The sequence below is a fragment of the Cherax quadricarinatus genome, chromosome 9 (assembly GCF_038502225.1).
Source record: "Cherax quadricarinatus isolate ZL_2023a chromosome 9, ASM3850222v1, whole genome shotgun sequence".
Classification (NCBI taxonomy): Eukaryota; Metazoa; Arthropoda; class Malacostraca; order Decapoda; family Parastacidae; genus Cherax; species Cherax quadricarinatus.
The window spans coordinates 16,614,701-16,641,570 of NC_091300.1; the positions used below are offsets into that span (position 1 = coordinate 16,614,701).

At 43.5% G+C, this 26,870-nt stretch overlaps 1 protein-coding gene across 1 annotated transcript in view; it reads left to right on the forward strand.

The window, feature by feature from the left end:
* Positions 1-26,870, forward strand: part of LOC128692281 (organic cation transporter protein) — a 123,156-nt gene that overhangs the window by 62,993 nt on the left and 33,293 nt on the right. The window contains exons 7-8 of the mRNA XM_070083265.1: positions 11,011-11,179; positions 24,967-25,114. Coding sequence (XP_069939366.1) covers positions 11,011-11,179; positions 24,967-25,114 — 317 coding nt within the window. The remainder of the gene's footprint in view (positions 1-11,010; positions 11,180-24,966; positions 25,115-26,870) is intronic.

A 26,870-nucleotide genomic window follows, 5' to 3' on the forward strand; every position in this document is an offset into this window, starting at 1 on the left:
ACTACCTGAGGAAACGAAGGGGGGGGATAACGCTGTCAGACAGACCGTTAGGTACTACAGATTCATCTCAGGACAGGATTTTGGAGGCTGTGCTGATGGATTTTTTGGAAGAGTCGGAGCATGGTGTGGCAGGCGACAAGAGGTTAGGCGATATCAAGGTGATGGATGAACAGAAACGGGGTAAGGAAAACTTGAGTGAGGTTAGGATGGAGAGCAATGTGGTGGTGGAGGTCCATCAAGAAGATGTGATTGAAGAAGATATGTGTGTAGAGGGTAGCTCCCGCAAGAGATCAGCGGGGGCATCAGACATGGATGAGGTCCCCACACCAGCGCAGCAGCCTGGGAAGAAGGTTTGGGCAGCTGTGGTGGAAACGTTGAGACTGGGAGGGGGGGGAGCAATGGGAAGATCGGCGGGAAGGGACAGGCAGGGGTTGGAGGGCAGGAACGAGGGATTGCTAGAGATGGACCGAGACCTATGAAAGGAGGATCAAGTAAGCCTCAGCGGCATAGGGGTAAGCCGCCATTCTTGTAATTTCAGGTGTGTAACTTTCAATGTAAATGGTCTTAAGACCGAGGTCAAGAGGGTTTGGTTAGAGTGGTTTTTAAGGACATTTAGTATTGATGTCTGTTTTTTGCAGGAACATAATCATAGGTTAGGATGTGAGTTGGTTTTGAAAGGATGCTTTGAAGTTGAAAGAAGGTGTGGCTGTGGCGGTAAAGGAGACCAGTCCTTTGCGTATCCTGGGTTGGGAGGAAGGGGGGTGGGAGGGTTGTCAGGGTGGATGGGTTTTGGGGGGCCGGGAGGGTTTGTTTTGTAGGTGTGTACATGCCAGCAACTAGTAACGCTAGGGTGAAGGTGGATTTTGTACGTGATGTCTTGGTGTATCATTTGAGAGGTTTACTGGCTATTATGGTGCTTGGCGGGGATTGGAATTGTGTAATTAGGAATGGGGATGTGGTTCTGAGGGGGGCGGGTTGTGTTTTGGGGGTTCTGAGAGACGTTTTGCTGGATGTTGGAGTGGTAGATGTGGTGGGGAGTAGGGGATATGGAGTGGAGCACACTTTTATTCATAGGGGATATGAGGCACGTTTAGATAGGATTTATGTTAGGCAGGGAATAGGTGTGGAGAGGGTGAGGACTATAGATGTGGGTTTTTCTGATCATCGTGCTGTTATAGCAGATTTGAGGGTAGATGGTATAGTGCGAGTTTATAAGGGATACTGGAAATTGAATGTGAGGCTCCTTAGGGACGAGGGTGACACTACAGGATTTGAGGATTGGTGGAAATCCTTTTGGGAGACTGGGAATAGGGAGATGGATTTGCTGGATTGGTGGGAAATGAGAGCTAAAGTTGGAATCGCGAATTTTTTTAAAGTACGGGGTAAGGAGATGGCGAGGTGGAGCTATGGTCTACAAAATTATCCTGAAGGTCAGTTAAATGACTCTTATGCAGAGGAACGGGTGGGGCGGAGTGAGGACATGGAACGTTTGCAAAATAGGTTGGCGGAAATCCATAATGAAAAGTTTGAGGCACTTAGAGTTAGGGCGAGGTTGGAGGATGTTTTAAGGGGGGATAGGCCATTGCGATTTGTACTCAGGAAGTTTAAGGGAAGACAGACGAGAACCACCTTGGTGTATATAGTGGCAGGAACAGGGGGATGTGGATTTGAGAAGGGTCAAGGCCTATCCACGACGGAACATATTAATTTGTATGCCGATTTCTGGTTTAGGGAGAAATGGAGGAGGGTTGGCGGGGGAGTGGGTGAGGGACGTTTCGGGGACGAGGGGTTTAATAGTGTTATAAGTGAACAGGACAGTGACAGACTCGAGAGTAGTATTAGTGTAGAGGAGGTGGAGGAGGCAGTTTTTGGGCTGTGCCAGGGTAAAACCCCTGGGATAGATGGCATACCGAACGATTTTTATAGGTGTCATTGGGGGAGTGTACAGCATTGTCTGGTGGGGGTTTTGAATTGTATGTTAAGTAGTTGGAGGATGGAAAAATTGCAAAGAATAAGTGTCACGGTTTTAGTGCCCAAAAAGAAGGAATGCCGAGTTTTGAATGATTACCATGTGATTACGTTAATGTGCTTGGATTACAAGATTTTTGCTAAGATTTTAGGCAACAGAATGAGGAAAGTGTTGGGTTTAGTGTTACATAGGGGGCAGTTGGGGATTCTGGGGAGAAGGATGAGGGATAGACATGGTTTTATTAGGGATTTTCTAGAGAGTTGTACGGGAGGGGGAATACTAGGTTTAGATTGGGAGAACGCATATGATTGCTTGGACAGAGATTTCTTAGGGGTTTGCTTAGAGAGGTTGGGGTTTCGGGAGGGGGGTAGTGAGGTGGGTGAACACCCTGTATGCTGAGGCAGATGTGAGGGTACAGGTCAATGGGAGGTTGGGTGAAAGTGTACCGATGGAGAGAGGTTTAAGGCAGGGTTGCCCGCTATTGCAGCTGCTTTTTGCATGTGTGCAGAATCCTTTCTATGAGTCTGTTGAACGGGTGATGGACGAACAGGAGATGGAGGGGGGGTGCAAAGGGGGCATTGTTGGGTATGTGGATGATACTACTGTTTTGCTACGGGGTAAGGAGGAGCTAAGGAGGGTGGGTAGAGTGATTCAGATGTTTGGTATGAATACAGGGATGCGAGTTAATACGGTGAAATCAAGGTTACTAGAGGTGGGTAATTGGATAGGGGAGGCTTGGGGCTGGGGTTAGGATGGACAGTGGTTGATAGAATCAGGGTATGTGGAATATGGTATATGAAGGGGGTGCAGGCCTGCAGAAGGGTAAATTCAGAGTCTGTCACAGGTAAGGCATTAGGTAGACTGGGAGGTTTAAGTGTGAGGGACCTAGCTTTACATCGGAGGGTAGTGGTGGTAAATTCACTTGTCTATAGCAAGGTATGGGGGGTGGCAGAGGTTTTTACCTTAGAAGTACAGGACATTGTGGAAATGCAGAGGAGGGTGCTAAAGTTTGTGTGGGGATTTGGGAGGGCATGGTTAAGTAAGGAGGTAGTTATGACGGATGTTCAAAGAGGGGGTTTAGGTTTGTTGCCTTTAGGACTGAGAGTAATGACTATATATATCAAGCGGAGGTATATTAGGGAAGGGGGTGTGAGGGGAGCTAATGTAGGAAGAGTTATGGAGGAGGCACATAAAGGGTGGAGTGCCAAGGACCTGCGGGTTTGTAAAGATATGTTAAGATTTTTATTGACAGTGCAACAGGTGGATAACATCACAATGAAAAGGTTGGTGAGAGTAGTGGGAGGTCAGGGAATTTTGCAAGGGGTAGCCGTGTATTCAACGTATGATTGGGGGGTTATTTAGAAGGATTTTAATAAGCTTAGGATACCGGCTAGGGTAAGAGAATTAGTGTATCGTTTCATCATGGGGATTCTGGCCTCCAAGGAGGTGTTAAGATGTATGTGGTTGGTGGAAGAGGCTTTTTGTCAGTTTTGTGATGATGTTGAAATGGTGTTTCATATGGTCTTCTTTTGTCCCTCCTTGGATGGGGTGAGATCATGGATGGGTGAGGTTATCAGATTGTTGGGGGGGGGACGTTTGCTGCTTTTAAGGGCTTTACTCTTAGATGTAAGGGGAGTGCCTAGGGATGTGGGAAGGGTTATAATGTATGTCATAGTAGATTATCTGGATATCTCATGGGGAATGAGGGAATTAAGGGATGATACGAGGATAAAAGCGTTGGCGGCTAGATTCTATACGATGAAATGTAGGAATATGCTGGTTTATGGGGCGTCCTGGGAAAAAAGTTTTCCGGAAGGTTATAGGAACCTCACTGTGGGTTCCCTTTGTCAGGGTCCCTGAGGATGGGCAAAGGGGTGGCCTCCTTCTGGGGGGATGTAAAGGGGGGTGGGGGGTTTTGTTTGACGCTGGATTTTTTGTGGTGTGTAAGAGGAAGGTAGTGGCAGTTTGGTATGGATGGTAAGCTCTGTTTCACGGGAATGTTTGTCATAGTGAGATATAAGAGTAGCTTACAAGGTTAAATTTTCTAAACCTAATGGTTATGTTCACTGTGTAAGAAATCTTCCTTGATAGCCAGGATACCGAGCCCTTAGGATCTCGTTTTTAAGTAATCAAATATGGCAAGTTGGTTTCAACATAAATTTTTCTGAGGTACAAGTCAACTCTTTTGGGACCAACAAGATACAGCGGCCCTTGTATTATGTTTAACTTTTATTGTTTGCTGGAGGTTCTATGTGGTAATTCTTAAGAGTATGTATAGGTCTTGGGTCTATGCCATGTTTATTAAGGGGTTTATACCAAAAATTTTGTGGACAAGAGTTTCGGTTTACATACATATGTGGGAGGTTTAATTTCTGTGTAGGGTTTGGTATTAAACCTTTTTTGATGTGCTGAGTTTTATTATGTTATGAAAGCTTGTTTTGGGGGTTTATTTTATTTTATTATTGTATGTTACATATATGTTGTTCTGTTTTCTGTACAAGAATTATTGTACTTGATGGTTTAACATATTAATAATATTAAAATACTGTTTTTTCATGGTTATTGTGCATAAGGAGTCATGCGTTCCTTCAGAATTCCTATTGGTTAGGCTATAATGTAACTCAACTTTAACCAATACTCTGTACCCTGTCATAGCGGGTATGTTCGGGTGTTGACTGTTGTATAGTTGTTATGGTAGTTTTAGTTTGGGTCTTTTTACTTTACTGACATGATTTGTGTTGTATATATATAGTGTGTGTTAAAGGTGGTTATGGCTTTGGTCATGTGTTACAACTTTACCTTTAGTAACCTTGTGATGTTGTGCATTGTATGTTGTTTATTGTTGTAATAGGTTATGACAGGTACTCCTTTTTATTTTGTTAACCCATGTAAAATTTCCTTTTGGTGTGTTTCTTTGGTCACAATTTGCGTGGCGGTACCTATAAATGACTAATACTTTAGTGAGTTTTATTTTAGCGTGTACTGTTTGCTATAACAGGATGTTGTTATAATACTTGTTACCTCCAGGAATAACCTGGTACTAGGAGCGTAAAAGATTACTTTTTTGTATTCCTGTACTATTATTATGCATCATTTATATTTTCGTAAGGTTTCTTACATAAAATATAAAAAAAAACTTGATTCTGGTGGATCAGCGAATACTTGACCAATTAAAGTTTCATTTTCTGACAAAGCCCCGCGTCAGGAGATTTGTTGTTCCATTTCTTGACAAACATCACTATAATCACCACACATATTTACGCTTTGGCCCATATATGGAATCGGTTTCCTCTGTCTCTGTCTTGTTCAGCCCACTTTTTCATTATTCTTACAATAAAATTGTAGTATGATGTTAAGTTAGATCCGCAGTTTCCATTAGCGAACCCTTTATTTTTTCTCCATTTTAGTAGCTAGTTTATTTTAAGCCCGCAGTTCATCTTGTGAGCATCTAGTTTATTGTACACCTATGGAAAATTTTGATTTTTTCCAAATTCAGCATGTGTAAATTTGAATAATATAATTGTGTATTAATATGATGATGATTTGACTCTTCGAGAAATTTTGTTTGAAGGAGCGTGTACAGCGGCCGCGGAGTGATACGGGGACGGGAGGATGCCATTTGTAATTTGCAGGCATTGGTTGTCGTGGAAAATTCAGCTAATAATCCGACATCATCGAGGCCAAATTGGGGTGTTTCAGCCTGAATTTGTAATAGGAACCCATATTAATGGCCCCTGTTGAAGAATTGGGACAGGAAATTTGCGGGACCTCCAGAATTATGTGTGGATGACGTTATCACTCACACAGGGAAGTGTACCATTAGTCCTTCCATTTAGATTTCTCGCTGGCCAGTGTAGGAGTCTATTAGTTAGGCAGGCGTTGTAGTGTGATCCAGTAATTAAATAGTAAGTGATAATGCGAAGTTCTTTTCTAATAACACCATTGTATTATATGTCTTGTACTAATAGTTATATTTTGTGTACCCAGCAAGTAAACCAAAATATAGTCCACACAATTTTAATTTACTAGAATAGCTGGTTTTAATATTGTAGTTATTAATTTAATGTCAGGTCTAGCTTTTTGTGAGTGGTGATGGAGTGGGCATCGAGGGAGTTAGTCCTGCGACCTATTGTAACTAAGTCCCACTTACCTCGCCCAAATTACTTGCACATAATAATTCAGGTAATACCCTGTAAACCTCAGACAGGTAATTTCTCACATAGTAATTCATAACACCTGCAGCACATACAGGGCCGGATTACCGCATAGGCAAACTAGGCATTTGCCTAGGGCAATATGCATTTGGGGGCCCCACGGTCCAAGGGGTTCAGAGGCTCATCCAAGATTGCGCACATGGTGCAAGTGCAAAGGGGTCCCTACCTAAAAAGTTCAAGTGTTTGGAGAGTAAAATTGTTTTTTAAAAATTAATCAAAATAAAAATAAATAATGAAATAAAATAAAATAAAAATAAATAAACCTAACCATAGATGGCAACACTCAACACGCCTTTGTTTACATCAAAACAGCTGTGTTTTCCCGCTAATGGGTGAGTATGGGAGATTCCTCTCCAATTTTCTGTAGTAATTACACGTTATCTAGACTTGTACTGTGACAAATTAACTGAAGTGTTGTTGATAGACATTGATGTGTATGGATAAATGTTTGTTTTCGCCTCTAAATGTTAAGGGAGGTACCTGATAGGGTTACTTGACCAGTAAAGACGCATGGACCAGTAAAGACGCATTTTTGGTAAAAATACTATAAAGAAAAACCTAAAAACGCAAACTGACTTCCGTTTGTAGGTTTTAAAAGCACTTTGTCCTGTCTTTAAGTCTTTATCATTTCAATAACAGATCTCAATTGATTGATGTTCTACATCACTTCCGTCGCAAATGCTTAGTTTTCAAGTTGCGACGGAAGTGATGTAGAACCTCAATTAATTTACTACATATTTCCCCAGAAACACATAAGCCACATCAGAAAATCGTTGGTTGGGTGAAACTGAAAATTGTCCCTGCATTCTTTAATTCTCATGTCCTTATCTATGGTGGTAGGCCATATATCATGCAAAACATAATGATTAGTTTAGTTATGAAAATGGTAATATAAATACCATTGTGCATTGTTCTTGAACTCAGTATGATTTCTGTTTAAGTAAATTGGAGATCAAGGAGGATGAATTAGTAAAATGTTCGTAGCCCAAATCACCAACCTGATCTATGGTAAAAGTTCTGTATATGACTCCTTTCTGGTAACGTTTTGAATTTTTAGATGCGCAGCCAGAGGAAAGGGGGCTACAAGGGCCATATCCCCCCAATTGACAGAAAAAAAATTAATAATAATTAAAAAATTAATAATAATTGATAATGAAAAATTTGTATTTGCATGATTACAGACAGTGATACATCCTCATTATGGCATCTCGTGAACGTGATGTTGGACGTTCTTATGCGAGTGGGTCACAGAAAAGAAAGAAGAAAATTCAAGAAGAACAGAAAAAGAAAGATGTAGGAAGCTGCAGAAAGATCACAGACATGCTCACGAAACCAGTTTCTGATGTTACCAGTACAGTTGAATCTGCAGATACGTCAGATCATACAGGAAGCCCTCCCTCCATTATTTCTCAGCCAGCATCTACTTCTTTTGTCTCCTCTCAATGTCTCAACGGACATTTCATCCACATGATTTGTCTTAAAAGATCCTGCCTCATGGCCAAATGTAATCCCAGATTCTCTACGTAATGCTTTCATTGCAGAAAACTTCAGTCAAACTCTGAACATTGACTTCAGGAAATCAGCAAGGATTTATGATGATGGAAGTCGTCGTTGTTTAAAGTCATCTATGTTTTATAGGAAGCTTGCAAATTCAGAAACTGTGAAAAGATCATGGATGGTATACTCTGAAAGCTCAGGAAAAGTGTACTGTTCAGCATGCGAGCTATTTTCTACCAAAGAAAATACCTTCACACAGGGGTTCAATGACTGGAAAAATTCCAAGCGTTTCGAGGAACATGAAAACAGCAACACTCACAGGAGCTGCATTTTAGCCAGTGTATTTCGTGCACAGAAAAAAGACTTATTGGATTCTCATTTGGAAAATCAAACTGAAAAAGAGCGCACTTATTGGAGAAAAGTTCTAGAAAGAGTTTTTGCTGTTGTAAAATTCTTAGCTCTAAGAGGACTTGCTTTCCGTGGAGAAAATTAGGTTTTTGGTTCGGAAAACAATGGCAATTTCCTAGGGATCATAGAACTGTTAGCACAATTCGATCCATTCTTAGCAAATCATGTGTCACGCCTTGGGAATGCAGGAAGAGGCACTGTATCTTACATGTCATCTACTATATGCAATGAATTTATTGAACTGATTACTAAGAAGGTCCTCAATAACATCATAGCAGCTGTGAAAACTGCAAAATACTTTGCAATAAGTGTAGATTCAACACCAGATATTTCACATACAGATCAATTGACATTCATTGTTCGCTTTGTCGACTCCAGTGGTAAGCCTGTAGAGCGCTTTATAAAATTCATTCCTCTTTCAGGCCATGATGGAGAAACAATGATGAATGTAGTACTGGATACTCTGCTTGAACATGATCTCTCTATTATGGATTGCTGTGGCCAGAGCTACGACAATGCAAGTAACATGTCGGGTAAATATAATGGATTGCAAGCCCGTATCAAGCAAATCAACCCACTTGCTGAATATGTGCCCTGCTCAGCACATTCTCTTAATCTTGTTGGGTCATGTGCTGCGGAGTGTTGTGTCGCTGCAGTTTCATTTTTTGGACTTTTACAAGCACTCTTTAATTTTTTCTCTGCTTCAACGCATCGGTGGAGTATACTCAAGTCAACCATTCATGGAGATGTCATCAAATCATTATCAACAACAAGGTGGTCAGCGCAGCATGATGCAACACATGCTTTGAAAGACAGCTTTGCTGAAATACGTTCTGCTTTGATCCAAATAGCAGAGGATGAAGACCAGACAGCAACTACAAGAAGCGAAGCAGCCAGCTTAGCATCAAAATTGGAAGATTTTGAATTGGCCTTACTCCGTGTGCTTTGGGACTGTATACTGGAACGGTTAAATGCCACGAACAAGACACTTCAGAAAATTGAAATTGAAATGGCTATTTGTGCTAACCTCTATGCAGGCTTAGTGGAATTTGTAAGCTCACTTCGCAATGATGAAGCTTTTGAAATGTTTGAAGAGAAAGCTAAACTGCTGGTGAAAGACTACAGTTACCGGGCTGATCATCAGCGGTCAAGGAAGAGGAAACGCAATTTTGAAGAGCCAGACAATGAAATTGTGTTGCTACCAAGGCAGAAATGTAAGACAGCTACATACTTCGTCATTCTGGATTCACTGATTACAGAATTGGTGAAAAGAAAAGAAATCTACCAGAATCTCAATGACAAGTTTGGATTTCTGTTCAAAATTACTACTATGCCAGATGCAGAATTGAGAGAAGCTGCATTAAAGTTGCAACAACACCTTTCAGCAGATGTTCAGGACACATTTGTTGAAGAAATAGTTCATTTTTCTGGGTATATGAATCAGATTAAAGCTCCACCTGAAAAATGTGCGCCCTCAGCGGCTTTGAAACATTTAAGAAATGCAGGTATCTCAGAAACCTTCCCTAATGTTGACATAGTGTATCGCCTTTACCTAACACTTCCAGCTACTAACTGTGAAGGAGAACGTTCATTTTCTGTTTTGAAAAGAGTGAAAAACCAGCTCCGTTCAACAATGAGCCAAGACAAATTGTATAACCTAGCCTTGTTGACCATTGAGTCTGATCTAACAAGAAATATTGATTTTCAGAATGTAATTGATGATTTTGCCAATATGAAATCCAGAAAAAAGTTTATTTAAGAAGTGCCTGTGAATATAAAAAAATTCTTTACTTTCTTGAGTTTATATGATTTGATAGTCTTATGCATGATGCAATGATAACAATAATGGTCAGTGATTTATAAAGGGAATAATAGTGCTGTAGTGGTTATGCTGAATATAATAGGTACATGATGTCACTACTTTAATAGCCTAATCTAGTAATACTATGCTGTCTTGAGTTTATTCTCTTTAAAATGCATGATTTAACAAGATAGTTATAATGGCTGTTGGTAAATGGTTTTGATTGTCTTGATGTACTTTCCCTATTAAATTTAATCTAAATAACCAGAATGTATTTAATTAGACCTTAAACAGGCTCACACCGACCCCCCCCCCCCCCCCCACCAAGCTGGAAGGGGTCGCTTCGCTTACCCGTAACTCAAAGGGGCCCCGCCAATCTGAATAGCCTAGGGCCCGGAGACTTCTTAATCCGGCCCTGAGCACATACATTGCAAAAAAAAAAAAATCCAAGAGGTAACAATGGGTGTTCACGAGATCAGCGTTGGGTACACTCACATCTTCTGTATATTTCAGTCTAGTAGCTGTATAGCCCTTGTGGCTTAGCGCTTCTTTTTGATTATAATAATAAAATTCAGTCTAGTAAGACAACTTTTGAAACCTTCACAGGCACGCAAATTGTTAAAGATTTTTTCCCGCGATTTTTCTTCTTACTTCCGTAGTAGTACCGTCAATTACCATTTCACTCATACTCAAGGGGTAAACTTGTCGTGGGTCATACAACACCTGGGAATGGAAAGCAGTCCAGTTTGATCCGAGGACGGGGAGGGTATCTCCTAATATCAAGAATTTTTCACCCAGCTGAAAGGAGCTGCATCTGTTATGCCTTAAGCGGTCCAGTTTGATCCGAGGACGGGGAGGGTATCTCCTAATATCAAGAATTTTTCACCCAGCTGAAAGGAGCTGCATCTGTTATGCCTCAAGCGGCTCCTTAACGTGGATACCTTGAGGCCTGTGAATAGTTCTTGATCCTAGGAATTAGTTACCTTACTTTCTCTTCTTCACTGCAGTGATGGAGACACATTAGGTATCTTTAAGATCAGTGACTGGCTTCCTTCACTGCAGTGATAGCCTCACGTTAGGTGCCTTAAATATCTGTTTGTCACTTGCTTCTTTCACTGCAGTAATGGAGATCAGCTCGACGCAGAGCCGCTCCAGACTTGGGTCGCTGTTTGCTGTGCCGTGGTCAATCGGCTACATGGTGATTGCTGGTGTTGCTTACCTGGTGAGGTCCTGGCAGTGGCTCCAGGTTACCATCACCCTCCCTGCCCTCCTCTTCACCCTGTATTACTGGTAAGTTCTCAGTTTCGTCAGCAAAGTCCTATCCGGTCGAAAGGCAAAATGCCGACGATTAGGTTACTATCAAGATATTTCCAGAACTTTAAGAAGTTACTCAACAATTTTTCGCTAAAATAGGAACTTTAAGTCATGTCATCTACGTTCTCCGCTAATGTGTCGCTCTGCTATAAGTGTTTTTGTGTTACCCTTAATTAGAACTTTTAATAAATCCCTTGAATTGTATAAGGTTTGGTGGTGAGTAATCTTCAATTTGATGTTTTTTTCCCCTTCACTAAATTCACTGCGCACTGCATATGCACTTAAACGTGTATATTTCTAAGTGGATATGCACCGAGTGGCATACGTTAATATCTCTAGTAAGGCTGATGCATGCAGGGGATGAGATGAAAAGCTGTAAGCCTTCTCCCTGAAAGCTGGCTGCCTTGGATCAAACGTGTAGCGCTAGCTACACGCCAAGGTATTGTCCAGTGTGGGTAGATTGGTAAAGCATTACGTACTTTGTCCCAAGGTTCGTAGGTTCGAGTCTCCTTCAGCCAGAGATGAGTGTTTGTGTATATTTCGCCTGCTCTTGCGAATTCCTTGCATTGTTAATATCTCTAGTAATGCTGATGCATGCAGGGGATGAGATGAAAAGCTGTAAGCCTTCTCCCTGAAAGCTGGCTGCCTTGGATCAAACGTGTAGCGCTAGCTACACACCAAGGTATTGTCCAGTGTGGGTAGATTGGTAAAGCACTGCGTACCTTGTCCCAAGGTTCGTAGGTTCGAGTCTCCTTCAGCCAGAGATCAGTGTTTGTGTATATTTCGCCTGCTCTTGCGAATTCCTTGCATTGTTAATATCTCTAGTAAGGCTGATGCATGCAGGGGATGAGATGAAAAGCTGTAAGCCTTCTCCCTGAAAGCTGGCTGCCTTGGATCAAACGTGTAGCGCTAGCTACACGCCAAGGTATTGTCCAGTGTGGGTAGATTGGTAAAGTATTGCATACCTTGTCCCAAGGTTCGTAGGTTCGAGTCTCCTTCAGCCAGAGATCAGTGTTTGTGTATATTTCGCCTGCTCTTGCGAATTCCTTGCATTGTTAATATCTCTAGTAAGGCTGATGCATGCAGGGGATGAGATGAAAAGCTGTAAGCCTTCTCCCTGAAAGCTGGCTGCCTTGGATCAAACGTGTAGCGCTAGCTACACGCCAAGGTATTGTCTAGTGTGGGTAGATTGGTAAAGCATTGCGTACCTTGTCCCAAGGTTCGTAGGTTCGAGTCTCCTTCAGCCAGAGATCAGTGTTTGTGTATATTTCGCCTGCTCTTGCGAATTCCTTGTATATATATATATATATATATATATATATATATATATATATATATATATATATATATATATATATATATATATATATATATATATATATATAACAAGGATAAATTAGAGATATACAATGAGTGAAGGACAGGATCAAAAGAATCGGAAATATCAATATTTACCTTAAATGAAGTGAGCGTAAAACTATTACAGTTCATTCAGTGATAATAGGTAGGGGATATAAAATTACGGTAGAGATCGACACCATGCCTAACTCTTCTAGGGTAGGGTAGGTGCCTGAGTCCGAGCTTGCAGCTCACAGGACTGTCATTCCCAATAACCCACTTGGGGCGGGGATGGCAGACCAGAGAGGCCTAGCTTCTCCCTACGAGCCCTGTACAGGAGGGGAATGTGGCTATTCCTGGGGACAGTTGGTCCCAAAGATGGGGGGTACTTTTGCTTCCTCCCATGGGAGACTTAGGTCTCAGACACTCCCTAGACAGGGAGCCAAAGCCGGGCCACCACTTGGAAAAGGCCCGGGCTGGGAGACTACCGGCGAATCATGAAGAAGAAGAATTACGGTAGAGGTTACTGAGAATAACCTCAGGAATATTAACCTCATATAACAGATCTTAACACTGGTACTCACCTCCCATCCCCATACATCACAGTACTCACCTAGGCAGGCAGCCCAACAGTCTTACTGGTGATGATAATGATGACAATATTCCTCAAGGGCCTATACAGACAACCCATTCCATCCCTGTTTCCTGTTATCGCGCGAAAGTGTCATCTAGTTGTGGGCTAGCGGACTGCCAGCAGGAACAGCCTGGTTAACCAGGCAAGCACTAGCGAGCCTAGTCTTAGGCCGGGCTTCGGGAGTGAACCTGTGAACGACACACTTGTTCATGTGTCTTAAAAGCAAGATGGGAAAAACAGACACGAGATATCACACCATAACTTTGTTATACACACGGAAATAGGTGAAGAGATGAACGAGATTGTATATTTTCAGAGAATACGGGGGTACTCGAAGGGGAGAAACCGACTAATCAAGCTGATTCTCAGGACGGAAACAGTGCAGAACAGGATCCTCCAAGAGAAACCACGGTTGAAATACTCGGAAGAGTACAAGGTGTTCCTAGACAGAGACAGAACACAATCAGAACGACAGCAGCTGAGGGAGAGGACAAAAAAGCGAAAGGAGCTAGGAAAAGAGACAAGGATGGAACCAGCAGAGGTCAGTCAGAGCAGAACAGAACAGCAAGGGCAAGCACACACACAACTATTCTCAGAACCATACAACCTATCACACCATCCCAACACACACTACAATCCATACCCACAGCCTCCACCCAACACCGAGCTATAGAATCCCACAGTATGCTACCAGGTCTCCAACCCTCACAGGCCCCCCAAACCACAGTGTTGGAAAGGAAACTGAAGGTATGCTACACAAACGCTAATGGAATAACAAATAAGTGGGAGGAGTGGCATGAAAGAGTCAAAGAGGCATCACCGGACATCATAGCTCTCACAGAAACCAAGCTTACAGGTATGATAACAGATGCCATCTTTCCAACGGGATACCAAATCCTGAGGAAAGACAGAGGGAACAGGGGGGGTGGAGGAGTGGCATTGCTGATCAAAAATCGCTGGAATTTTGATGAGCTGGAGAGAGGAGACAGTGGAGAAGAAAGTAATTACATAGCGGGAACGCTTCACTCTGGAGGTCCCAAGGTGGTAATAGCAGTGATGTATAACCCACCACAGAACAGCAGGAGGCCAAGGCAAGAGTACGACGAGAGCAATAGAGCGATGGTTGACACACTGGCTACAGTGGCCAGAAGAGCTCATGCATGCAGGGCAAAGCTCCTGATCATGGGTGACTTTAACCACAAGGAGATCGACTGGGAGAACTTGGACCCGCATGGGGGCCAAGATTCATGGAGGGCTAAGATGATGGAGGTGGTACTAGAAAACTTCATGTACCAACACGTAAGGGACACTACAAGAGAGAGAGGAGAGGATGAACCAGCAAGGCTGGACTTAGTATTCACCTTGAGCAGTGCAGATATCGAGGACATCACATATGAAAGACCCCTTGGGGCCAGTGACCATGTGGTTTTAAGCTTCGAATACACAGTAGAGCTACAAGTGGAGGGAGAAGCAGGAAGGCCAGGACGAATGAAGCCAAACTACAAGAAAGGGGATTACACAGGAATGAGGAACTTCCTGAACGGGGTTCAGTGGGACAGAGAACTGGCAGGGAAGCCAGTTAATGAGATGATGGAATATGTAGCAACAAAATGCAAGGAGGCTGAGGAGAGGTTTGTACCCAAGGGTAACAGGAATAATGAAAAAGCCAGGATGAGCCCATGGTTTACCCAAAGGTGCAGGGAGGCAAAAACCAAGTGTGCTAGGGAATGGAAGAAATATAGAAGGCAAAGGACCCAGGAGAATAAGGAGAGCAGTCGTAGAGCCAGAAACGAATATGCACAGATAAGAAGGGAGGCCCAAAGACAATACGAAAATGACATAGCAGCGAAAGCCAAATCTGACCCGAAACTGTTGTACAGCCACATCAGGAGGAAAACAACAGTCAAGGACCAGGTAATCAGGCTAAGGAAGGAAGGAGGAGAGACAACAAGAAATGACCGTGAAGTATGTGAGGAACTCAACAAGAGATTCAAAGAAGTGTTCACAGAGGAGACAAAAGGGGCTCCAGAAAGACGGAGAGGTGGGGCACACCACCATGTGCTGGACACAGTGCACACAACCGAGGAAGAAGTGAAGAGGCTTCTGAGTGAGCTAGATACCTCAAAGGCAATGGGGCCAGATAACATCTCCCCATGGGTATTGAGAGAGGGAGCAGAGGCGCTATGTGTACCCCTAACAACAATATTCAATACATCTATCGAAACAGGGAGATTGCCTGAGGCATGGAAGACAGTAAATGTAGTCCCAATCTTTAAAAAAGGAGACAGACATGAAGCACTAAACTACAGACCAGTGTCACTGACATGTATAGCATGCAAAATCATGGAAAAGATTGTCAGGAGAAGAATGGTGGAACATCTAGAAAGGAATGATCTCATCACCAGCAGACAACATGGTTTCAGAGACGGGAAATTCTGTGTCACAAACCTACTGGAGTTCTATGACATGGTGACAGCAGTAAGAGAAGAGAGAGAGGGGTGGGTGGGTTGCATTTTCTTAGACTGCAAGAAGGCGTTTGACACAGTACCACACAAGAGATTAGTGCAAAAACTGGAGGACCAAGCAGGAATAACAGGGAAGGCACTGCAATGGATCAGGGAATACTTGTCAGGAAGACAGCAGCGAGTAATGGTACGAGGCGAGGTGTCAGAGTGGGCACCTGTGACCAGTGGGGTCCCACAGGGGTCAGTCCTAGGACCAGTGCTGTTTCTGGTATTTGTGAACGACATGACGGAAGGAATAAACTCCGAGGTGTCACTGTTTGCAGATGACGTGAAGTTGATGAGAAGAGTTCATTCGATCGAAGACCAGGCAGAAATACAAAGGGATCTGGACAGGCTGCAGACCTGGTCCAGCAACTGGCTCCTGGAGTTCAATCCCACCAAGTGCAAAGTCATGAGGATTGGGGAAGGGCAAAGAAGACCGCAGATGGAGTACAGTCTAGGGGGTCAGAGACTACAAACATCACTCAAGGAAAAAGATCTTGGGGTGAGTATAACACCAGGCACATCTCCTGAAGCGCACATCAACCAAATAACTGCTGCAGCATATGGGCGCCTGGCAAACCTCAGAACAGCATTCCGACATCTTAATAAGGAATCGTTCAGGACCCTATACACCGTGTACGTTAGGCCCATATTGGAGTATGCGGCACCAGTTTGGAACCCACACCTAGCCAAGCATGTAAAGAAACTAGAGAAAGTGCAAAGGTTTGCAACAAGACTAGTCCCAGAGCTAAGAGGTATGTCCTATGAGGAGAGGTTAAGGGAAATCAACCTGACGACACTGGAGGACAGGAGAGATAGGGGGGACATGATAACGACTTACAAAATACTGAGAGGAATTGACAAGGTGGACAAAGACAGGATGTTCCAGAGACTGGACACAGTAACAAGGGGACACAGTTGGAAGTTGAAGACACAGATGAATCAAAGGGATGTTAGGAAGTATTTCTTCAGCCACAGAGTAGTCAGGAAGTGGAATAGTTTGGGAAGCGATGTAGTGGAGTCAGGATCCATACATAGCTTTAAGCAGAGGTACGATAAAGCTCATGGTTCAGGGAGAGTGACCTAGTAGCGACCAGTGAAGAGGCGGGGCCAGGAGCTTGGACTCGACCCCTGCAACCTCAACTAGGTGAGTACACACACACACACACACACATACACACACACACACACACACACACACACACACACACACACACACACACACACACACACACACACACACACACACACACACACACACACACCAGGCACATCTCCTGAAGCGCCAAATGCAAAGTCATGAAGATTGGGGAAGGGCAAAGAAGACCGCAGACACAATATAATTTAGATGGCCAAAGACTGCAAACCTCACTCAAGGAAAAAGATCTGGGGGTGAGTATAACACCGAGCATATCTCCTGAGGCGCACATCAATCAGATAACTGCTGCAGCATACGGGCGCCTGGCAAACCTACGGATAGCGTTCCGATACCTCAGTAAGGATTCGTTTAAGACTCTGTATACCATCTACGTCAGGCCCATACTGGAGTATGCAGCACCAGTTTGGAATCCACACCTAGTCAAGCACGTCAAGAAATTAGAGAAAGTGCAAAGGTTTGCAACAAGACTAGTCCCAGAGCTACGGGGATTGTCCTATGAAGAAAGGTTGAGGGAAATCGGCCTGACGACACTGGAGGCCAGGAGGGTCAGGGGAGACATGATAACGACATATAAAATACTGCGCGGAATAGACGAGGTGGACAAAGACGGGATGTTCCAGAGATGGGACACAGACACTAGAGATCACAATTGGAAGTTGAAGACTCAGATGAATCAAAGGGATGTTAGGAAGTATTTCTTCAGTCATAGAGTAGTCAGGCCATGGAATAGCCTAGAAAGTGATGTGGTGGAGGCAGGAACCATACATAGTTTTAAGGCGAGGTATGATAGAGCTCATGGGGCAGGGAGAGAGAGGACCTAGTAGCAATCAGCGAAGAGGCGGGGCCAGGAGCTGTGACTCGACCCCTGCAACCACAAATAGGTGAGTGCAAATAGGTGAGTACACACACAGTATAGGGTAGGTGGCCAAAGACTGCAAACCTCACTCAAGGAGAAAGATCTTGGGGTGATATAACACCGAGCATGTCTCCGGAAGCACACATCAACCAGATAACTGCTGCAGCATATGGGCGCCTGGCAAACCTGAGAACAGCATTCCGATACCTTAGTAAGGAATCGTTCAAGACACTGTACACCGTGTATGTCAGGCCCATACTGGAGTATGCAGCACCTGTTTGGAACCCACACTTGATAAAGCATGTCAAGAAACTAGAGAAAGTACAAAGGTTTGCGACAAGGTTAGTTCCAGAGCTAAGGGGAATGTCCTATGAAGAAAGATTAAGGGAAATCGGCCTGACGACACTGGAGGACAGGAGGGTCAGGGGAGACATGATAACGACATATAAAATACTGCGTGGAATAGACAAGGTGGACAAAGACAGGATGTTCCAGGGAGGGGACACAGAAACAAGAGGCCACAATTGGAAGTTGAAGACACAAATGAGTCAGAGAGATATCAGGAAGTATTTCTTCAGTCATAGAGTTGTAAGGCAGTGGAATAGCCTAGAAAATGACGTAGTGGAGGCAGGAACCATACACAGTTTTAAGACGAGGTTTGATAAAGCTCATGGAGCGGGGAGAGAGAGGGCCCAGTAGCAACCGGTGAAGAGGCGGGGCCAGGAGCTAAGACTCGACCCCTGCAACCACAAATAGGTGAGTACAAATAGGTGAGTACACACACACACACACACACACACCTAACCTAACAACAGCATTCCGACACCTTAATAAGGAATCGTTCAGGACCCTGTACACCGTGTACGTTAGGCCCATATTGGAGTATGCGGCACCGGTACAAGTGCGGTGGGCAAGGAAGAGATTTCTCCTACAAACCAACCTGATGATGTGGTGCAAGCCACAGAAACGCATAGTTGGGTTTAGGAAATCTGCTTCTTTCCTCTGCTAGACTTCCACTTGGTTGTTAAACATACACAACGCCTTTTTTATCCTACCAACCTGAACCTGGGGATGATAAGTTGATGCTAACAGCACAGTTTGTTGAATCATGGGCGACAGGACTAAAGGACGAACTGGACCAGCCAAGACCACAGTTCGACCAGACCAAGAAGACGACGTTTCGCCAGAAGGAATGGAAAGGAAACCTAACCTAACCTCTGAGAAGAAACAGGCTTAATAATTCTTGAGAAGCAACCATGAGCCTTTTTTCCCTATGTACAAGGGTTGAAGATCTGGCACACAACACAAAAAACCTAGCCAAGCACGTAAAGAAACTAGAGAAAGTGCAAAGGTTTGCAACAAGACTAGTCCCAGAGCTAAGAGGTATGTCCTACGAGGAGAGGTTAAGGGAAATCGACCTAACGACACTGGAGGATAGGAGAGATAGGGGGGACATGATAACTACATATAAAATACTGAGAGGAATTGACAAGGTGGACAAAGACAGGGTGCTCCAGAGATGGGACACAGCAACAAGGGGACACAGTTGGAAGTTGAAGACACAGATGAATCACAGGGATGTTAGGAAGCATTTCTTCAGTCACAGAGTAGTCAGGAAGTGGAACAGTTTGGGAAACAATGTAGTGGAGGCAGGATCCATACATAGCTTTAAGCAGAGGTATGATAAAGCTCATGGTTCTGGGAGTGTGACCCAGTAGCGACCAGTGAAGAGGCGTGGCCAGGAGCTATGAATCGACCACACCTAGGTGAGTACACACACACACACACACACACTATAACTGTTATATACACACACCATAACTTTATTATACATACACCATAGCTTTGTTATACACACACACCATAACTTTGTTATACACACACCATAACTTTGTTATACACATACACCATAACTTAGTTATGTACACACACCAGTGTACACACACTAGTGTACTCGCATATAATCTAGTGATACCAGTGAATAGCAGAATACAGTGTTGTAGTAGCAACTAACCAGTATTATAATGGTACTTAGTGGAGTGGAGTGACTTTCATTAGTTTCTTTTTCTTGAAATACGAGACGTTACTGTGAATTTCATATAACCTGTAGTTACCAGCGGTCGCAATATACACAACGAGAAGCAATTATTACTACAGAAAAAGCGCCCTTCCTCCAAAATTTGCACCAGTCAACTATAGTGATAATATAGCATTTATTGTGGTGGAGACGGAAAAAAAAAATAGAGAAGCTAGATACAGCGATTGATAAACAAGGGTGGAGGCTCGACCGTTCGTCATTGTAGGAGTGCCAGCAGTCACCGGCTCTTCAACACGCAAGTTATACTTTTGTATCAATCAAATCACATATTACTCGGGTAGATAATTTCCAGTAGATCCTTCATGTGTTAGCTCAAATCACCGACCAGTATGGTTTAAATAAGTGACCCACTGATCAGATCAGATAGACTGGACCGAACCCTTGACTGGTCCGAACCCTTGACTGGTCCGAACCCTTGACTGGTCCGAACCCTTGACTGGTCCGAACCCTGGACTGGTTTCAAACGGTTTCGTTGTGCACCACCTAGCAGGTTATTAATATAATATTCAAGAGGTTGCTAGTAGAATTGCAGTAAATCAACCATTCAAATCATTATGAAGCTGTGTGTAGTCTGTGGTCAGTCAAACAAACGGGCTTCCACATGCATAAATTGTCATTTCTGTGGAAATTGGTGTCACGCCCCTTGTACAGATATCCAAGAACTAGCTACAAGCAGTATTAAAACAGGGAAGTGTTTTTGGGTATGCCCAAATGAGATAAATCTGTGGACTAAAATCACAAGGGTATTAAAAGAGGTCAACATCAAAGCTGCTTTCATAGAAAACCTGGAAGCTTTCTACAACAGATGGGAACATAAAAAGTCCGGGCTGAATGATACTGCCCTTGATACTGGCCATGTAGTCACAAACTGTAAGGCTGGAGATGATGTCCTGGTAGTCAGTAAATGGGGGGCTGATAGTGCTGTCCTGGGAGACAGTAATGGGGAAGCTGGAGGTGCTGTCCTGGGAGACAGTAATGGTGAAGCTGGAGGTGCTGTCCTGGGAGACAGTAATGGTGAAGCTGGAGATGCTGTCCTGGGAGACAGTAATGGGGAAGCTGGAGATGCTGTCCTGGGAGACAGTAATGGTGAAGCTGGAGATTTTGTCCAGGTAGTCGGGAATTATACGCAGGAAGGAATACATATAAATGACCCCATAGGGGACAGGAGCCATAGTAGGGAAACAAGTGTAGTCAAAGATAAGATAAAACCAATATTGCAAACTAGAAATACCGCAGGAAATAGCAAACAAGAGGACTCCACTAGCAATAGTGAGGATATATTACCAAAAACAAATGGTGGGAGCTCCATTGTTGGTGCTAGGGAGGATAGAAGTAAGACAGGGAAACATGCACCAACAGGGAATACAGTCACAGAAACCCAAGGCAAACGGAAACCAAGCCTGTGCACATACTATGCACTCGGTATCTGCTGGCATGGGAAATCTGGAAAAACAGATGGGACGTGCAACTATGACCACCCTAGGAAATGCCATGCCCATATGACAACAGGAAAATGCAAACTCCCTTCCTGTAAGCTTTTTCACCCTGAACTGTGTACCTCTTCAGTACAGGAAAGACTGTGCTATAACTTAAATTGCCAGGCATACCATCTAAAGGGGACAAAAAGATACAAAACATCCAGGCCATGGGAAAACCTGGGTAGCCACAGCCACTCAAGAGGGAGAGGTTTTTTAGTGCCAGGAAGGAAAAAAAACTGGCAGGAAATGGCAGAAATCGTACACCAAATCCAGTCATTCCTGGAGTGGAACCACAGTCGATGGCCTCCACTCCAAACCAACAGATACAGATACTAATGCCGGGAAAAAAATCCCCCCCCAGTACCAACAATACCACCAGTCCGATAACATTCTTCTTTGCAAATATACAGGGTCTAAAGCCAGCAACAAACAACAAAATACCTTTCATCCGTGGACTGCTTGCAGAGGCAAAGGCAATGTTCGCGGCTTTCACTGAGACCCACATAAAGGATCACTTGGACAACGAAATATGGATCTCAGGTTACAACCTATACAGATGTGACAGAGTGAACAGGCAAAAGGGGGGGGTTGGCCTGTACATTGCAGAGTCACTTGTTTGCACAGAACTGCTAAATGCCTCAAATGATGTAGTGGAAGTTTTAGCAGTAAAGGTCGAGAACCAAAACCTAGTCATTGTGATAGTCTACAAGCATCCGGATGCAACATCCCAGCAATTCCAGGAACAGCTGTTAAAAATTGACCACTGTCTGGAAAACCTTCCAGCTCCTGCACCCAACATCTTGCTCCTGGGGGATTTCAACTTAAGGCACCTAAAATGGAGGAATATAGCAAATAATATTGTTGCAGTAATAACACCAGGAGGCAGCTCTGATGAAAACTCACACTCACGCGAGCTTTTAAATCTCTGCACAAAATTCAATTTAAACCAGCAAATAATAGAGCCTACTAGACTGGAGAATACACTAGACCTCATCTTCACTAACAATGATTATCTGATAAGAAATATCACCATATCAAAAACAATATACTCAGATCACAACATAATTGAGGTTCAGTCATGTATGCGCGGAGCCCCAGACCGACATAATGAGATTAGTCACGAGGGAGCATTCACCAAATTCAACTTCAATAACAAAAACATAAAGTGGGACCAAGTAAACCAAGTCCTAACCGATATAAGCTGGGAAGATATACTAAGCAACACAGACCCCAACTTACGCCTAGAACAGATTAACTCGGTGGCACTCGATGTATGCACAAGGCTTATTCCTCTAAGAAAAAGGAGGAGTAGATGTAAAACAGAAAGAGACAGGCGCTCCCTTTACAGGCGACGGAAAAGAATAACAGAGCGGCTAAAAGAGGTCAATATATCTGAAATGCGTAGGGAGACACTGGTCAGAGAAATAGCAAGCATCGAACTAAAGCTAAAAGAATCCTTTAGGAGTCAGGAATCGCGGGAAGAACTAAAAGCCATAAATGAAATCGAAAGAAACCCAAAGTATTTCTTCTCCTATGCCAAATCAAAATCGAGAACAACGTCCAGTATTGGGCCCCTACTTAAACAAGATGGGTCCTACACAGATGACAGCAAGGAAATGAGTGAGCTACTCAAGTCCCAATATGACTCAGTTTTTAGCAAGCCGCTAACCAGACTGAGAGTCGAAGATCAAAATTAATTTTTTATGAGAGAGCCACAAAATTTGATTAACACAAGCCTATCCGATGTTATCCTGACGCCAAATGACTTCGAACAGGCGATAAATGACATGCCCATGCACTCTGCCCCAGGGCCAGACTCGTGGAACTCTGTGTTCATCAAGAACTGCAAGAAGCCCCTATCACGAGCTTTTACCATCCTATGGAGAGGGAGCATGGACACGGGGGTCGTCCCACAGTTACTAAAAACAACAGACATAGCCCCACTCCACAAAGGGGGCAGTAAAGCAACAGCAAAGAACTACAGACCAATAGCACTAACATCCCATATCATAAAAATCTTTGAAAGGGTCCTAAGAAGCAAGATCACCACGCATCTAGAAACCCATCAGTTACACAACCCAGGGCAACATGGGTTTAGAACAGGTCGCTCCTGTCTTTCTCAACTATTGGACCACTACGACAAGGTCCTAAATGCACTAGAAGACAAAAAGAATGCAGATGTAATATATACAGACTTTGCAAAAGCCTTCGACAAGTGTGACCATGGCGTAATAGCGCACAAAATGCGTGCTAAAGGAATAACAGGAAAAGTCGGTCGATGGATCTATAATTTCCTCACTAACAGAACACAGAGAGTAGTCGTCAACAGAGTAAAGTCCGAGGCAGCTACGGTGAAAAGCTCTGTTCCACAAGGCACAGTACTCGCTCCCATCTTGTTCCTCATCCTTATATCCGACATAGACAAGGATGTCAGCCACAGCACCGTGTCTTCCTTTGCAGATGACACCCGAATCTGCATGACAGTGTCTTCCATTGCAGACACTGCAAAGCTCCAGGCAGACATCAACCAAATCTTTCAGTGGGCTGCAGAAAACAATATGAAGTTCAACGATGAGAAATTTCAATTACTCAGATGTGGTAAACATGAGGAAATTAAATCTTCATCAGAGTACAAAACAAATTCTGGCCACAAAATAGAGCGAAACACCAACGTCAAAGACCTGGGAGTGATCATGTCGGAGGATCTCACCTTCAAGGACCATAACATTGTATCAATCGCATCTGCTAGAAAAATGACAGGATGGATAATGAGAACCTTCAAAACTAGGGAGGCCAAGCCCATGATGACACTCTTCAGGTCACTTGTTCTATCTAGGCTGGAATATTGCTGCACACTAACAGCACCTTTCAAGGCAGGTGAAATTGCCGACCTAGAAAATGTACAGAGAACTTTCACGGCGCGCATAACGGAGATAAAACACCTCAATTATTGGGAGCGCTTGAGATTCCTAAACCTGTATTCCCTGGAACGCAGGAGGGAGAGATACATGATTATATACACCTGGAAAATCCTAGAGGGACTAGTACCGAACTTGCACACGAAAATCACTCATTACGAAAGCAAAAGACTTGGCAGACGATGCACCATCCCCCCAATGAAAAGCAGGGGTGTCACTAGCACGTTAAGAGACCATACAATAAGTATCAGGGGCCCGAGACTGTTCAACTGCCTCCCAGCACACATAAGGGGGATTACCAACAGACCCCTGGCAGTCTTCAAGCTGGCACTGGACAAGCACCTAAAGTCAGTTCCGGATCAGCCGGGCTGTGGCTCGTATGTTGGTTTGCGTGCAGCCAGCAGCAACAGCCTGGTTGATCAGGCTCTGATCCACCAGGAGGCCTGGTCTCAGACCGGGCCGCGGGGGCGTTGACCCCCGGAACTCTCTCCAGGTAAACTCCAGGTAAATAACGTCATATTTACTTCTCTATATCGTTGTCTTCTAAATAGGTAAAATCTACTCGTGTTAACTCTACTGAGATATAATGCTTCCTGTATCCTCTTTTACACTTCATCTATTCATAGCTCTTTCTCTTCCACCTCCTCCTCCTCCTCTGACTCACCTTCCTCTTCTTCCTTCCACCCTTCCTTCTCCTTCTTCCATCCAGTTTCCATCTCATTCTCCTACCCTCAATGCTCCCCACCATACTTTTTTTTTTCATTTTCCCCTCCAGGCTATTGCCGGAGTCTCCTCGTTGGCTCATCCTTCATAACCAGCTCGCCAGAGCGTTGGAAGTTCTTCACTGGGCAGCCAAGGTGAACGACAAGAAACTACCTCCTGACCACCACCTCTTGAGTGTCATGGAGAAAATAGCAGCCAAGGTTGGTGCCCCTCTCGAGTTATATACCCTCTCAAAGGCAGACGACCCTCTCGTAGGTAGGTGCCCCCCTCCGCTACCTAGTGTAACTGCCACGACCCTTCCAAGTGTAGAGATAACGTCTCTCTCAGTTGCCTCTGAAGTACCTCTGTACCTCTCCCGCCCATTTCCGGACACAACCAGGTAGTTTGGTAGGTCTGATGACTTATAAATGCAGGTAACGTCGACTGCAAATCACTTTTACACTACCATCAGGAATATTTTATTCCCTAATAGAGTGAAAATAAACTCTAAGTTCACAATAATATATATATATATATATATATATATATATATATATATATATATATATATATATATATATATATATATATATATATATATATATATATATATATATATATATATATATATAATATATATATATATATATATATATATATATATATATATATATATATATATATATATATATATATATATATATATATATATATATATATATTATATATTATTATCACACTGGCCGATTCCCACCAAGGAAGGGTGGCCCGAAAAAGAAAAACTTTCACCATCATTCACTCCATCACTGTCTTGCCAGAAGGGTGCTTTACACTACAGTTTTTAAACTGCAACATTAACACCCCTCCTTCAGAGTGCAGGCACTGTACTTCCCATCTCCAGGACTCAAGTCCGGCCTGCCGGTTTCCCTGAACCCCTTCATAAATGTTACTTTGCTCACACTCCAACAGCACGTCAAGTATTAAAAACCATTTGTCTCCATTCACTCCTATCAAACACGCTCACGTATGCCTGCTGGAAGTCCAAGCCCCTCTCACACAAAACCTCCTTTACCCCCTTCCTCCAACCTTTCCTAGGCCGACCCCTACCCCGCCTTCCTTCCACTACAGACTGATACACTCTTGAAGTCACTCTGTTTCGCTCCATTCTCTCTACATGTCCGAACCACCTCAACAACCTTCCTCAGCCCTCTGGACAACAGTTTTAGTAATCCCGCACCTCCTCCTAACTTCCAAACTACGAATTCTCTGCATTATATTCACACCACACAATGCCCTCAGACATGACATCTCCACTGCCTCCAGCCTTCTCCTCGCTGCAACATTCATCACCCATGCTTCACACCCATATAAGAGCGTTGGTAAAACTATACTCTCATACATTCCCCTCTTTGCCTCCAAGGACAAAGTTCTTTGCCTCCACACACTCCTAAGTGCTCCACTCACCCTTTTCCCCTCATCAATTCTATGATTCACCTCATCTTTCATAGACCCATCCGCTGACACGTCCACTCCCAAATATCTGAATACATTCACCTCCTCCATACTCTCTCCCTCGAATCTGATATCCAATCTTTCATCACCTAATCTTTTTGTTATCCTCATAACCTTACTCTTTCCTGTATTCACTTTTAATTTTCTTCTTTTGCACACCCTACCAAATTCATCCACCAATCTCTGCAACTTCTCTTCAGAATCTACCAAGAGCACAGTGTCATCAGCAAAGAGCAACTGTGACAACTCCCACTTCATGTGTGATTCTTTATCTTTTAACGCCACGCCTCTTGCCAAGACCCTCGCATTTACTTCTCTTACAACCTCATCTATAAATATATTAAACAACCACGGTGACATCACACATCCTTGTCTAAGGCCTACTTTTACTGGGAAATAATTTCCCTCTTTCCTACATACTCTAACTTGAGCCTCACTATCCTCGTAAAAACTCTTCACTGCTTT